Genomic DNA, 13,976 nt, shown 5'->3' with positions numbered 1-13,976 from the left:
GCGATGCGACGATACGATTCGACTTCGTTAACTTGGCAACTGGAGAGTTTGGTTACATGAAAGGAGAAGGAACGTTGGAAGGATCGTTGAATGTGAAGGAAAGAAAAGCGAATAGAGGGAATTGACGAAGAATCGTAAAAGTCTCTTTGTTACCGCCTATATTAATGTTAGACTGTGAATTTGATATTGAAAGACAAGAACGGTATTATAAGTTAATTACACGCCGGGGAGGGGGGGGGGGGGGAGGATGAAAAGTGTCGTTTCGGAACTTCTGCTGGGAATAAATTTGAAAGGGTGTATTAATCGCGCGAGAGGGAGGTGATGAAATTTAAGGTTGTAACAAGATTCTGCCAAGTCTGGAAATAAATCATCGCCGCATAAATATCGTCCCCATTTTATAACCCCCTCGATGTTGGAAATTATGATTCTGAAGGTGTATTAAAAATATTGTTAATTTATAATAAAATCTGATATATATAAAAGTGAAATTTCAAAATTTCAGAAAATAAATATAAATAATATACAAACGCATCTTGTATCCTCTACACGATAAAAATTCGTTTATTAACCCTAGCAAAGATAGAAAGTCTTTTAATTAAAGAAAAGAACTCCAAATAAAAGCATCTACCGCAAAATATTAAACTCGAAATCTCTCTCATCGCCACTTGTATACACGCCAAAAATTCGAGATGCATAGGTGGGGAGGGGAATCACCGAAAATCACCGATCGATCCACGCGTGTTCATTCATCCCTCGCGTGTCGTGGCCAAATCCTCGAGGCGGTCTTTCGCACCACGCGAGTGGATTAAACGGCAACTGGGTCAGCAACTGCAGCCTCGATGTCAAACCTCCCTCCTCCTCCTCCTCCTCCTCGCGCCATCCATGAAAGTTGCGGCCTGTAAGGATTTTATTTATGAGTTTGTTTGCGGACGACCCTTCCCTCCGATAAGTATGGGGCCCTCGTGGAAGCGTGCTTCTGGCAGATTGCGCTTAGCGGAGAGGGAATTGGCCCGATAACGGGGTCCAAGCCCGGACCGTTCTTTATTTATCATAAAACTCGGCCTGCTGCGGAATGGATTTCGCGCGACCGCGGCTAAAATTTTATTATCGCTCGCATGACAAATCGTCCAATTACTAACCACCGATACCGTTAATAGAGCCATTTTTCTCGGTATAAAAAAAAAAAAAAAAAAAAAAAGGAAAAAAAGATGGAAAGGGATCGGTACACGTGAACCACGCGTGAAAAAAAAAGACGAGAGAGAGAGAGAGAGAGAGAAGCTGTATTCTTTATTCGTTCAGCGACGCACGGTTCACGGAGGGTGACCGCAAGGGGGTGGCGGAAGGGATGGCACACCAGGGACATTTTTGTCCGCGTCCGCCGGCGCGAGCTCGATAAAAGCGCAACGATCCTCGGCACAGAGGCGCGAATGAAAGAGCGTTTAGCGCAGCGGATCGGCCGCTCTACCGAAACGGGATTGATGATCGGTAAAATCGGAACTCGCCCTCTGTTTCCTCGAATCGGAAGGTTTTTTTCCCCTCCCTTCGTAGTAATATAACTCGACGCGCCATTTCTCTCCACACGAGCAAGCTGGGCCGGGTCAAAGAAAATACGAAAAAAGAAAAAACGAAAAACGAAAAAAGGAAGCGAAACTTTCTTTCCCCGTAGTTACAAGCGGGTTGCACGATAAGGGGTGCAATTACTTATCGACCGAGTAATTGTCCAGCTGGATTATAACTATCGAGAAAAAAGGCAACGGCCGTGTGAGGGTAGACGCGCATGAAAACATCGCGAAAGAATGGCGAACGCCAACGGTATCAATTTACCGGGAAACTAGTTATCCGCGCTTCCCTCCGCTTCGTACATATATATATATATGTATACTTAATGGATTGGCCGGAGGGAAGGCGGCGTTCACGAAAACTCGAACGATGCGTTGCTTCGAGAGATTCGTATTATTCATATTCATAGGTGTTCTTAGGAATTGCTGGGGGATCTCGCCGACACGGATCCAGACACGCACGCACGCATGCACGCCTTCCTCTCGCTTCCACGGGCTCACGTGATCTACCGTAATTTCGGGGGATCGTGCCGTGACTTTCGTTATTCGATCCGTTCGGCTTCTTGCAGATTTTCACCGTGTTGCGCTCCTCCTCCCTCTCCTGCCCCCCAAAGGTGGAAATGAGAACGATTAAATCGTTGGAAGGGAATGCTGGAGGAACGGAAGCCGGTTTCGTGACCCTTTTTCTGGATGGATGGTGGTCGGGCGCGCAAATTGAACGTGTTTTTGATTGCGATTATTCGGGGTGGTTAAAGATTAATAACCGGCAATTTTCGACACTTTTCTCTTAGGGGAAAATTGGCTTGACGAAGGTTATTTTGCTAAATTACTTGGGAGACGATCGCCGAGTGTGTAATTTCATTTTAAAAGATGATGATGGGTTGAGGTGATGGATCGAGGAAAGGGGTGGAAGAGGATGATTGCGATTCTTTAGTGTCAAATTTATTTAGTCGTAACATTCAATCACATTGTGAGAAAATTTTCAACGTTTTTATTTTAAACGTTTATCAATTATTTATATTGAAATCGGAAAAAAAGAGAGTCTTGCAATTCCGATTAATCCCGACGAACATAATTATCGATCGAAATCCCGCACTTGCTTTTTACCAATTTTTACCAATATGTTATTTAAACGAAGTTCCAAAACAAAAATCCATTATTCGATTCGTGAACGATCGTCGACTCGTAATAATCTCGTACGGTTAAAAACGCACGCACGTTGAAAAAAGGAAAGAAAGAAAGAAAGAAAGAAAAAATTAGGTCATCGAAAAGAGCGAACGTCGAAAGGACGGAGAAACGGCGAGCGGCAAATCAACGATAATCAAATCGTTTCGCGAGAGGAAACAGTTGGAACGTAGGAACAGATGTTGGAGGATAGTAACCTCGTTCGAGATCTCGTATCGACCAAGTCGATCCCCGGGATCGATCCGGATAACGAGGCGGAGCCGTAACGAAGCGGGGAGGATGGAAATTGCGGAGAATAATGACACAAGTGGGGGAGGCAGAGCGAAAGCGTAACCGCGAGAAATATCCGAAAACCCAGTACCCGTACTCGTAATCGGATCTTCAAAAAGGGAAACAAATGGATCCAATTAACGACCACGTCCATACGCGTAGAATATTGAAAATATCGGGCAAAGTAATTAAAATACACACGGCCCGATTCCCCGTTCGTTCGATCCTTTTAACAAATTGATCCCCAACGTTATCCTCGTCCTCGTGTGCGCGTACGCGTACGAAACTTTCGACGACGACGACGAAAATAATCGCGGGTGTAATAATATCGCGGGGATAGATGAAGGAGTAGCGGCATCGTGGCCACCATTTAGACGACAAGCAAATGGTGACGACGCGCGACCATCATTTTCCTTTGACCATCTTTTCGAACGTGGTGTGGAACTAGGATGGAAAAACAAACTGTCCCTGTCAGCGAGGGTACGACCCCACCGATTTATATCGCCCGCTATGAATTATCGATCTATTTGCGGCTCTCGCATTTTTGCCGTGTTTTCATCCCCTCCCCTCTCTTCTCCTCGTGCTCTACTCCTTCGAGGTTTTCTATTTTTTTTCTTTTTTTTTTTTTTTTTCCCCTCACTTCAGGAATAGTTGGATAATAATAGGTGGACGTTCTTGTCGTTCTATCGTTGTCTCTTTATTAATAGATCGATATGTTTAACGAGATGGAAATTGGAGCGTTTTGAACGTTTCGAATCGAGCGATGAGTTGCTTCGAGCCTGATTTTTTCCCACGAACCAATTGAACCAAAACTCGATACTTGATAGGCGAAGGGAATGAAATTTCGGCGACGTTGTCTCCTTGTTTTCGATTCACCCCGTTTAGAAACGCGAAAATAAGGCTGTCAGGTCGGAACAAAAATAGAGACTTGCGCAACAAAGCGGTTTAGAAATTGGTCGATCCGTGAGCAGCGGGCTACAGCGAATAGAAGGCCGAGAAATCGGAAGGAGTATCGTGGAATTCGTGAAATCGCGAGCACGATCGTCATGGGATTTATTTGGCCGTCATCGATTATCGGTATTCTGCCTCTAGCTCCGGAATCCGTTTCCTCGAATTCGTTTCCTATACACCGATGGATTCTCCGGATGAAATTTCTGTTTGGAAAGAATTTCTTCGTCTATTCGAGTTCCTATTTTTTTCGTCTTCTTCCTCTTCTTCTTCTCCTTCTTTTTTTTATTTTCGAAGGAATCCGTCCTTGGACTCTTGGACATCGAACCAACTACCTACGTGTTTTTACCGTTGCTTTACACGCTAATAACATCTGGTGGATATCTGTTCCGTGCAGTCGTATACAATTTTTCAATTTGGATCGATGCTCGAATAGAATTTGCGTTCTTGTTGAAATCTTGTTGCTGGATTCTGAGTTAATAAATCCTCCTCGACCTTAAAACTTGGCTGGGATAAACGAAAGAAATATGAACGAAGAAGAATTATTTTAAGAGAAAGAAAAAAAAGGGTAGGAGTGATTTAAAGGGAAAATACAAAATATAAAACGTTCGTACGAGCTTCCTAAACTCGTTAAAATTACAAAACAATTTCTGCCTATTTAATGCTTTACTTATTTTATCCTTTAACAAATTAAAATTTTCTCCTCGCGAACGAACGAATGATTATAATTTTTAAAAAATGAAAACAATTTCTCGTCTCGATGCATCTCAAGCATCGTCATTAAAAATAAAGCTGCGTGAATACTTGAACGCTTTTTAGATTTTTAAAAAGTTTAAAACGCGTTCCACGTACTCTGTGATAAGCCGATCGAAATAGAAGAAGAAAAGCAACAGCAAACCAGCCACTCTAACCGAGTCGTTCACCCGATACAAGCATTTCGCGTAATAGTTTAATCGTTAATGGTGGTCGGCCTTCCTTCGAGTTCCGGTTAAAGAGTAGCTCTCGCGCTCCCTCGTTCCCGAGGATGAGTATGAATCGAACCGCAACGCCGACCGTTGAATCGGAGGTCGTAAAGATAAACTGATTCGCCATTCAAGCGATCCAAACGTTTATTATTGAACACGTAGTCAGACTCGGGGCGAACATGCAGATATTTAGAGCGTTTCCAGGTCTGAGTTGTTCCTCGCCACTCCAGCTGTTCGCATCAATAATATCCGGCGAATTTTAGATAGATGAATGGAATTTATCGTTTTATTATATACCAAAGCGACCAGAATTTGTTTAAATCTGTAATAAAATAATATAATTCGAGTTCCATCTCCACGAATATTAATATTTCGATGAAAGGATTTTTATATCTTTGGTAGTAACCGATGAGACGAGAAGTTTAAATATATACGATTATAATATATATTTTTTTTTTTTTTCAATTCTTTGATTAAAGTTTTCTGGATACCAGTATAATTTGCATCCAATCCATTCTTTAATTAATATCATCGTGTTTATTTATTTTTAGCAACGGATATTAAAAATCATCGAAGGAGAAAAACTTTTAAACGAGGGAAAAATATATTTTCCAGATGACATGGCGATCTTGGCATACTTCTTCGGCCCCATCGGCTTCTTGCTCGCTGTCAATCTTCTGTTTTTCGCTGCAACCGCCCGTGAGCTAACGTGCGGTCTATGGAAAGGCGAATTCGTGAAAAGCACCACGGAACGGTAAGTGAATTGATCGATCGAGGACGTACGACCGTCTCCGTGAATCTTCACCACCTCTAAATTAAATTTCGATCCCGTGATTTACTCCGCTCCTCCTGGTTCCTCCAAAGTTCCGGCCGGTGTTGCTGTACACCGACGGATATGACTGTTCCCAACCGTATCCACAAGGGAAAAAGAAATATTTACTCGAAAGCTTTCCGGCCGAATTCGTAAACGTATTCTGTTTCTCGCGAACAGCCACGCGGTCTTCTTTTCGCGTATAAATATTTGGCGAATTTTTTTTTCCACGAATGTTTCCAAATTTTTATCTTTCCTTTTTTAAAAAAAAAAAAAAAAAAAAAAAGGGAAAAAAGAAGAAGAAGAAAAAGAATCAAGGATCTCACAGTTTTCGAAATCGAGAGCATCGTCGTGGAAAGTTTCCTTCCATATCATCGATGATAGGATCAATTCGTAAAACTTCGAGACAAAAATTGGTTCAGATTTGATTTAAGATTTATTCGCTGATTCGTGTTCGATCTGTGACTATCCAATCCAAGCATTTGCATTTTACTTCTTTCTTCATACGTCTATTTAACATTTTAGAATTTGTCAATCTTCTCGTCTTTTTAACTGACACGGCTTTGGATAAGATGGCATGTAGAGATCGACAGCAACGAAGTTGGCATCGTCAAAGTTATTGCAAGGAACGATTTTCCAATTAAATTCGGGCTTGCAACGAGCTCGAGCCCATCGCTACGCACGCGCAAGACCCGGATACGTCCAGGTTATTTTCAGTTCCTCCGAGTTTCTCGCCATTAGCCCGCGATGCGTTTACGGAAGATCTAGATCGCGTTTGATACCAAAACGCTAAAAGTTTCCTCGGTTGCTTTAAATTCGAGAGATAGCCAACCCTGAATTATATCTCTGATCTTCGAACAAATGCTGTCTCTTTTAGACGACGCGAGATCCTCGGTTAATAAATCGCCTCTGAAAAATTGAACAACGATTTTATTAGCGCGGTGCTAAACTTCGAGAAGTTTAAAAGCCTGGATGCGAGGTCAGAGAAGTTTGTTTGCACGGCGGACGGGGCGATACAGGGGAACGATTAAGCAGGAACAGGCGGTAGAGAAACAGGCTTTTTATTGGTCGTGGGATGGTTGCTTTATTTCGGCGCGAAGGACAGAGGTTCGACTCGATAAAGATCAAGGATAACTGGCTTCTTTGGAACCGCGATCAGCGAAATGCTCTCGACACGAGGTTTCAGATATTTCATGTTAAATTTTTCACGTTTGAAAAAGTGAAAAGTATGATGAGTTGCAAGTTGAATGAGATGTAGGAAGTTTTGGGAATACGATAGGGTTTGGAGTGGATACGCATAAGAAGTCGGTTAGGTGATAGAATAATAAGATGATAAATAGGATTCTTTCTCGAAATCTCGCAAAGATGTTTCATTTCGACGGAATGGATATTTACGAGCGCTTCCACTTTCGATTGGAATTCGAAGGAAATGAACGAGTTGTTTTATTGGGAATCGGCCAGTTTCCTTAGATGAAATCGTGTTCACTGATACAAAAGAAGGAAGACGTGAAGGAAGAATCGGAGTCAATTTCTTTTAAGCACGAATTTAAACATCGATATACAACTGTGCACAAACAAATATTATCGTTTTGATGCTGTATAACATAATCACGAAAACGGATGGGTGAGTTTCAGAGGAGAGTTTCGAAGAACGGATGGGAAACAGATAAACCTCTCGATTCTTCGAGGGAAATGGCCGACCGGACGTGAAAATATCACGTTTCCTGTCCTTGCCTTTTTGATACAGGCGACCAACCACGTTTGACGAACCACATTTTGTTTTTCTTTTTTTCGGATATTTATACCTGGCCAACCGATGACTCTTTTTCCACAGGGGGCTCAAAGGAGAATTTATTTTATCACACGGCCGCGCCGACAGATATCAGGCATCGAATCGTTATTTTCCATTCGTACGCCGGTCCCTTCGAACCACCTTTGCTCCCTCGTCCCGTCGAAATTGATATTGACGATCTCAATTTGCGATTCTCTTTCGGTCATGCCTCGCCCCCTCTCCCCCTTTTCGATCCCTGTCTGCGGAGGCAGACAGAGGGACACGCGCCGACCATAATGGCGGATAGAGATTCTCTCGCGTTCCATTTTCTTTATTTCATCTCTCTCTCTCTCTTTCTCTCTCTGTGTGTCCACACTCTATCCGTAATTTTCGAGAAGCGTGATGCTCTTTTTCGTCCGCCACCCATTACGCATAATTCGAAATATTCGAAACTCGCCTGTTCGATGTTGCGAGGGGTGAAAGAGCTATGGTTTATCCCTCCCATCCATCGTACGATTCCACGTTTGATCCAGAGAATTCTAGAGAATTTTTTAAGTGCGAAAAAGTTATCGATCGATGAAAGGTTACTTTTTGGTGGTGGAGGCGAATAAATTGAATAACAAGCTGATTTTTCTTTTTTGGAGGATTATTCGGTCGAAGTATGAATGGAAATATCGTTGAAAGGTATTTGTGGATTTTGTTGGTGCGATATTTCCGTGTAACGTTCGAGGGATTGTCGTTTCGAAAAATGTCTCGCTCGAGAAAATGAAACTCTAATTTTTACAGGGACGCGAGGCTCGTTTATGATGAACGATCTTTCGTTTTTTGATTCGAATAAAAGACGAATTTCGATGGATTCTCTCGGATGTACAGGATGCAATAGAAAACGAGCAAACGAAAACTTTTTTTAGAGTACGAAAATAAATATCGGACGTAAAAATAGAAACGCCTGTGATCTCTGTCAAGGTTAATGCACGGATCTATGCTGAAGCAAACTTTATAGCGGTGTATTTAAAAAATAGTATTCTTCGCGAGAAAATGAGAATAGAAACTCGAATAGAAATAGATACACAAATACCCATTTCATCTAAACTCTCTCTACGATCATTTTCTAACAATATGTTCCAATAAAATTGAACGATAAAATTTTTTTAAGAGCGCATAAAAATGAAAAGAAAAAGAAGAAGAAGAAAGCTCCGATTATTATCGCGTAAAATATTTCATTGAATATAAACAAAAAAGAACGTAATAAAGTAAAAAAACGAACTTATCTTCTGAAAAAGATAAAACGCAAAAATTCAGAAATATAGTATTGCATTGCAATATTAACACCGACTCTTGGAGTAATCTTCCAAACTGCAAGAAAAAAAAAAAAAACGAAAAAGATGATTGAAAAAAGAAAATTCGTTCATTCAAGAAACGTTCAGTGAATGGTCGGCGTCGCCTGTGGCCTATCTGTTCGCGATTTAAAACTGGGCGTCACTGCCAAAATAAACGCCTCGCAAATAAAGTTCGGCGGTGGTGCAGTATCGCGCCGCTCAAAGGGGGCGCAAGAAGAAGAAAAGAAGGAATCCCTTTTGAATTATGCTCGACCCAGCAGCGACGAGGTTACCGGTTGAATAAACGTGATAAAACACGCGCTATAACCGTCAGCCAGGACAGATGCGGTCGCCATGATTGCATTTTACGTTCCTCCTTCGTTCCCCTTCCTCTTTCATCTCTCATCGAATTATTTCTCTTTCTCGAATTCGTCTTCACATCGTAAGGGACGTGGGATCCCTAAAGCAGAGACTTACGTTTTTGTCAGCTTTTAGAGAAAGCGGAAGCCGTTCTCCGGTTCTTGGTATATTGCTTCACTTTTCACCACTAATTCCTTCCAGAATATAACATAAATGATTTTACTTTATGATTTTCCTCTTGTCCTACGATTTCTCTCCCTTCGAAGATAGCTGAGTCGCTTCTAAAAAGTCATATTTTTGCTTACCACTTCTACTTTTGTCCACGATGTGATTAATTCTTAACATTAAAACGTACGATTTTCGATTCTGATAGCACGACGATGACGATTTACGTGTGACAAATGTCCACATTGTTTTACATCGATCTAAGAATTCTTGAAACTCGTAGAAAACGAGTATTGGGAAGTATATATATATTATAATCGCGTTCGATCCGTTCGAATCCGTCAAAGCAGACTCAATTCCGATGTTTTCCACGCAACCAGAAAATTTTCTCGCAAATTGCAATCGCGGATTGAACGTGTTTCCTCTTTCTTCTTCATTATTCCGCGATAATTATAATAAAGAACATCGGTGATGATAATAAAACGTCGAGACGGAACGTTTCTCGTTAAACCTCGTTTGTAACGAGCGATCGAAGCATCGCTATTTTCCTTTCTTTCGTGTTCTTTCCCACTTTTTTTTCTTTTTTTGTTATTAATGCTGTCGATATTTTCAGCCTGAGACAGACAACGCTAACAATCCATATCCATCCCCTCTGTCTCGTTACGTCAATTAACACGTCGGTAGATCCTGCGATTCTGCCTCCTTTCGAAACGCGGCGAGTGGCATTAATTAATTTGAAGCGTCGAACAAAATTACGAACCGGGCCGTTCGAATAATACTTTGCCTCGCTCTTTCCTCGCCTCTTCTCCTCTCCTCCTTGTTCGCTGTCGTCGTGCGCGGATCCATCATCCTGGCGCTTTCGATCTTTTTTCTCGAAAAATTTTTTCTTCTCGATTCGCTCTCTCTCTGTCGTGAAATTTTCTTAGAAGTTTGCCAGGACCGATCGTTGCGATTTCTCTAAATATAACGAGCAGTAAGTTACAAGTGATGTATAAACTTTAAACTGTTTACTTTGTCCAACATCCAAATAGATAGTAAATCAGGAATATCGTAAACAGGAAGCGTTCGAGTCCCCATGAAAGAGAAATAAAAGAGAGAATTGTATTATAAAATCGTGTATTTGGGATTCTGGTTGTACGAATCGTTTGTGATACAAATAAAAATTATTTTTTTTTTTTCATTCGATGTTCGATGTTTCACAAAAAGCAAATGATATGATTTAATCCCTCTGATCGCTTCCTAGGCGAATCCTTTGTTAAAAATAAGACAAAGATTCGAAGTAAACAATTGCTTGCTGTTATTTATCCATTTGAACATATTTTATGATTCACAGGAACGAATAGGCATTTTTTACGAAATAGGCATTTATCGATATATAATTTTAAAGAAATTTTTAAATCGAGGACAAGTATACGCTTTTTCTACGCGATTTACATAACACGCAGTCATCTTTCACGATCTCGTACATGTTTCTTTTCTTTCCTGATTAAAATTCGGCCATTAACCGTCCAACGTCGTTGTTTCGCGTACAAAATCGATTTCACGCCGTTCGATCGAGCGAATATTTTTCTCTCTTTCGCCTTCCTCTTTCGAGCGTTGGTTGGCGATTCTAGCCGCAGCTGTTCTCATACAGGTGATCGACCGTTTGTTTGCATTCCTTGGTTGGACGGGTCTCATGCTTATCACGCGTTTCCTCGTCCCCTCCACGAAGCAACAAGAAAGGAGGAGGAGGAGGAGGAGGCCTCATCCTGCACGCGCGAGTTCACATTCTGCCTTCGTGATCGCGCGTCTAATTCGCTTTCCATGGATATGATTAACCGGCGGAATTCTCCACGCCCGTCGATGCGCGGAACAACACCCTCTTCTGGATTTTTCTGCTGTTTCGGATTCGGTGGCATCGATGCGCGGCCTGTTGAATTTTTTAACCGTACCAGAACCGATAAAATTTTCAAACCGAATAATATTCGACAGAGCTGCAGACCGGCGGCATAACGGTGGATCGATAATAAAAGCCTTGCATCATTGATGACGAAATCCCCGCGATATTTCCATTAGCCTCCCAGTACCGTTGTCAACTGTCCACCGTTGTATTTGTAATTTCGAAGATGAATAATTTTGCGCTTGTTGTAGGATTTGTGATCCAAAGTATTTTCTCTAAAATATTTTGCGTTTGCGTTTAATTTGTTTATTCTCGTGGCGCGGTTAAAATAGCGCGTTTCGTTGAGATTTTGATTCGATTGAAAGAAAAAAAAAAAGTAGTAGAAAGAAATTAAAAGCTACGAAAAGCTAATCGATTTCGAACAAGATGCTAGACGAATAATTTTTTAGAAACGAGTTCGTATTCGACGATATATCTAATTTATGAAGGATAAATTTAATTTATCGATAATAATCGAATTTATGAAGTTTATCCTCTAACTCGATTACTTACCCAAGTGCGAACAATCAATCAATTTCAAATAAGATTGGGAATGAATCATTTTGTCGCGAAGGATAAATTTAATTATAAAATCTATAAACGATGCTATTAGATTTATTCTCTCTTAAACCATTAAAAAAGCTAATCGATTTCAAGCAAGATGCCGCGTGTGTAATGTAATCATCTGTTGGATAATCAATGTTGCATAAAACGTTGTGCTTGTTTTTCCTTTTTCTTTTTTTTTTTTTTATTTTAACCGCGTACTAAACCGTAATTATCGCGATATACGCGTATACGCGCAACACGGCCGCGTGGTTTCCCCGTAATAGCTGGATACAGAGATCTTCTATTTTCGCTGCGTCGTCTAATTGTTACGAGCGGGTAACATGCGAACATGCGCGGCTTCCAACCGGTGGTGGGCCAAAAATAACGCGGCGACCAACCGCGACGTAAGAGCGGAGAGGTGAGCGAAGGAAAACTGGTGAGAAAGTTCCACTTGTCGCGTGAAAACCGATTTTGTTAATCGAGTCGATTGTAAAAAAAAAAGAAAAAAGAATCAATAACATTTCAGATTCCTTGCTTTAAAACTTCATTATTATTTCTTGGATCGAAATTTCTCCTATTCTCGGCACTGTACGAGAATATAAAAATTTGGTAAAAAAAAAAAAAGAAAGAGCATCCGCGTTCAAAACGAATCACGATCAAGGAAAAGAGGACTGGACGACCTTTGCACAATAATAACACTATAATTTCGCGACCCGACACTAATGTAACCCGCTGCGAATGCTCAGCCGGAACGAATTAATAATGCTTTGACTTTGGTCACAATGCGATGCATACATTACCGTGCAACGTGTGTCACGCCGAACAAACGGATACGTTTGCGGCCTGATTTATGCCCGTCGTAATTGAACACCGCGCTAATTGAATCGGGTCGCTTTTTGTCGCTGGAAATTCGTGGTGGTGGTGGTGGTACCTGTGGCGTTGGCATATCGAGAAACGTTCTTTGTAAAACGTGAAAAATAACATAAAGCTCCTTTCTCAAAAAATTGCGCGTGGAGAGATAAATAGAATTTTGTTAAAAGTGTCCCCCATCAGATCCCTCTGAATCCCGCTGCCTTCCTTTCAATTCGTGGCGACAATGACCTGGTATAAATCTCGAAAAAATTCCTTTCACTGTTGGATTTTGAAGCCTCGAGGCGAGCAACCCGTATCCTCTCGCAATTAACTTATCATCGACAGACCTGGTCAAAGCTTATAGATAGACCCTCCTCCTCGATAGATCACAATCCGTGGATACGATTCATCCTCTCGTCTTCGAATGACCAAGACCGTGATGTTTCTGTTTCCAGAGCCGCATTAGGCCGCGTGTGCATGAAGCTGGTGGTTGTGATGGGCGTCACCTGGGTGGCCGACGTGGTCTCGTGGGCGGTCGGTGGCCCTCAATACATCTGGTACTTCACCGACATGATAAACGCGTTCCAGGGCGTGCTAATCTTCGCGGTGGTTGGCTGCCAGCCCCAGGTCCGCGCCGCGTTGAAGAGGATCTGCAACAGGAACCCGAGGGCCAACGCTGGAAGGCAGGGAAACGGACTGAGCACGACCAGTCACGGGATGCCCAGCATGGGCGACAGCGTCATTCAGAATCCGAGCACGAAGACCGCTCCGCTGGAAACCATCTGCTAAGCGACTTCCTCGCTCGAGATCGCTCGCCCGATCCTGGCCACCGTCGATCAGCAACGCGTTTTCAACCCAGAAACGCGGAATTCGCGGTGGACAGGAAGCGAGTGGCGCCTGCCCGAAACGAGGGGAGAAGGTTGGCGATCCCTCGAAACACGTTAAACAGAACGCGGAAGTTGATCGAGCGGAAGAACATTGTATACGAAGCGTTGCGAAACGTCCCATTGATAGATCGCTACCAAGAAGCGGAATTCATCGAATAGATTCGGATGTATAAAGTCGTCGCGATATATAAAAAACGGAGGAGGATCGTTTAATTTACTCAAAAGAATTTTCCTTAAATTTTTCCGCTTCTTTTAAATAATAATTTTCAACAACGAACGAATGTTACAACGGATGTGTCGCGTTATTATTTAAAGAAGCGTTTAGAAATCATACCGTTAATCCATACCGGACGATTCCTCCTTAAGGTCAGTTTGATAGGGGACAGAAGTTGGTGGTTCGACGACCTCGAGACCTTGAAC

General features: G+C 42.0%; 1 protein-coding gene across 1 annotated transcript in view; it reads left to right on the top strand.

The window, feature by feature from the left end:
* Positions 1-13,773, top strand: part of mthl1 (adhesion G-protein coupled receptor methuselah-like 1) — a 144,513-nt gene extending 130,740 nt beyond the window's left edge. The window contains exons 6-7 of the mRNA XM_003698762.4: positions 5,543-5,681; positions 13,125-13,773. Coding sequence (XP_003698810.2) covers positions 5,543-5,681; positions 13,125-13,458 — 473 coding nt within the window. The 3' untranslated portion in view covers positions 13,459-13,773. The remainder of the gene's footprint in view (positions 1-5,542; positions 5,682-13,124) is intronic.
* Positions 13,774-13,976: the final 203 nt, after the last annotated feature.

Source organism: Apis florea, unplaced genomic scaffold, assembly GCF_048593485.1.
Source record: "Apis florea isolate Af1SG1 unplaced genomic scaffold, ASM4859348v1 contig_3158_pilon, whole genome shotgun sequence".
In the NCBI taxonomy this organism is placed as follows: domain Eukaryota; kingdom Metazoa; phylum Arthropoda; class Insecta; order Hymenoptera; family Apidae; genus Apis; species Apis florea.
This window is presented reverse-complemented; position numbering and strand designations above follow the sequence as displayed.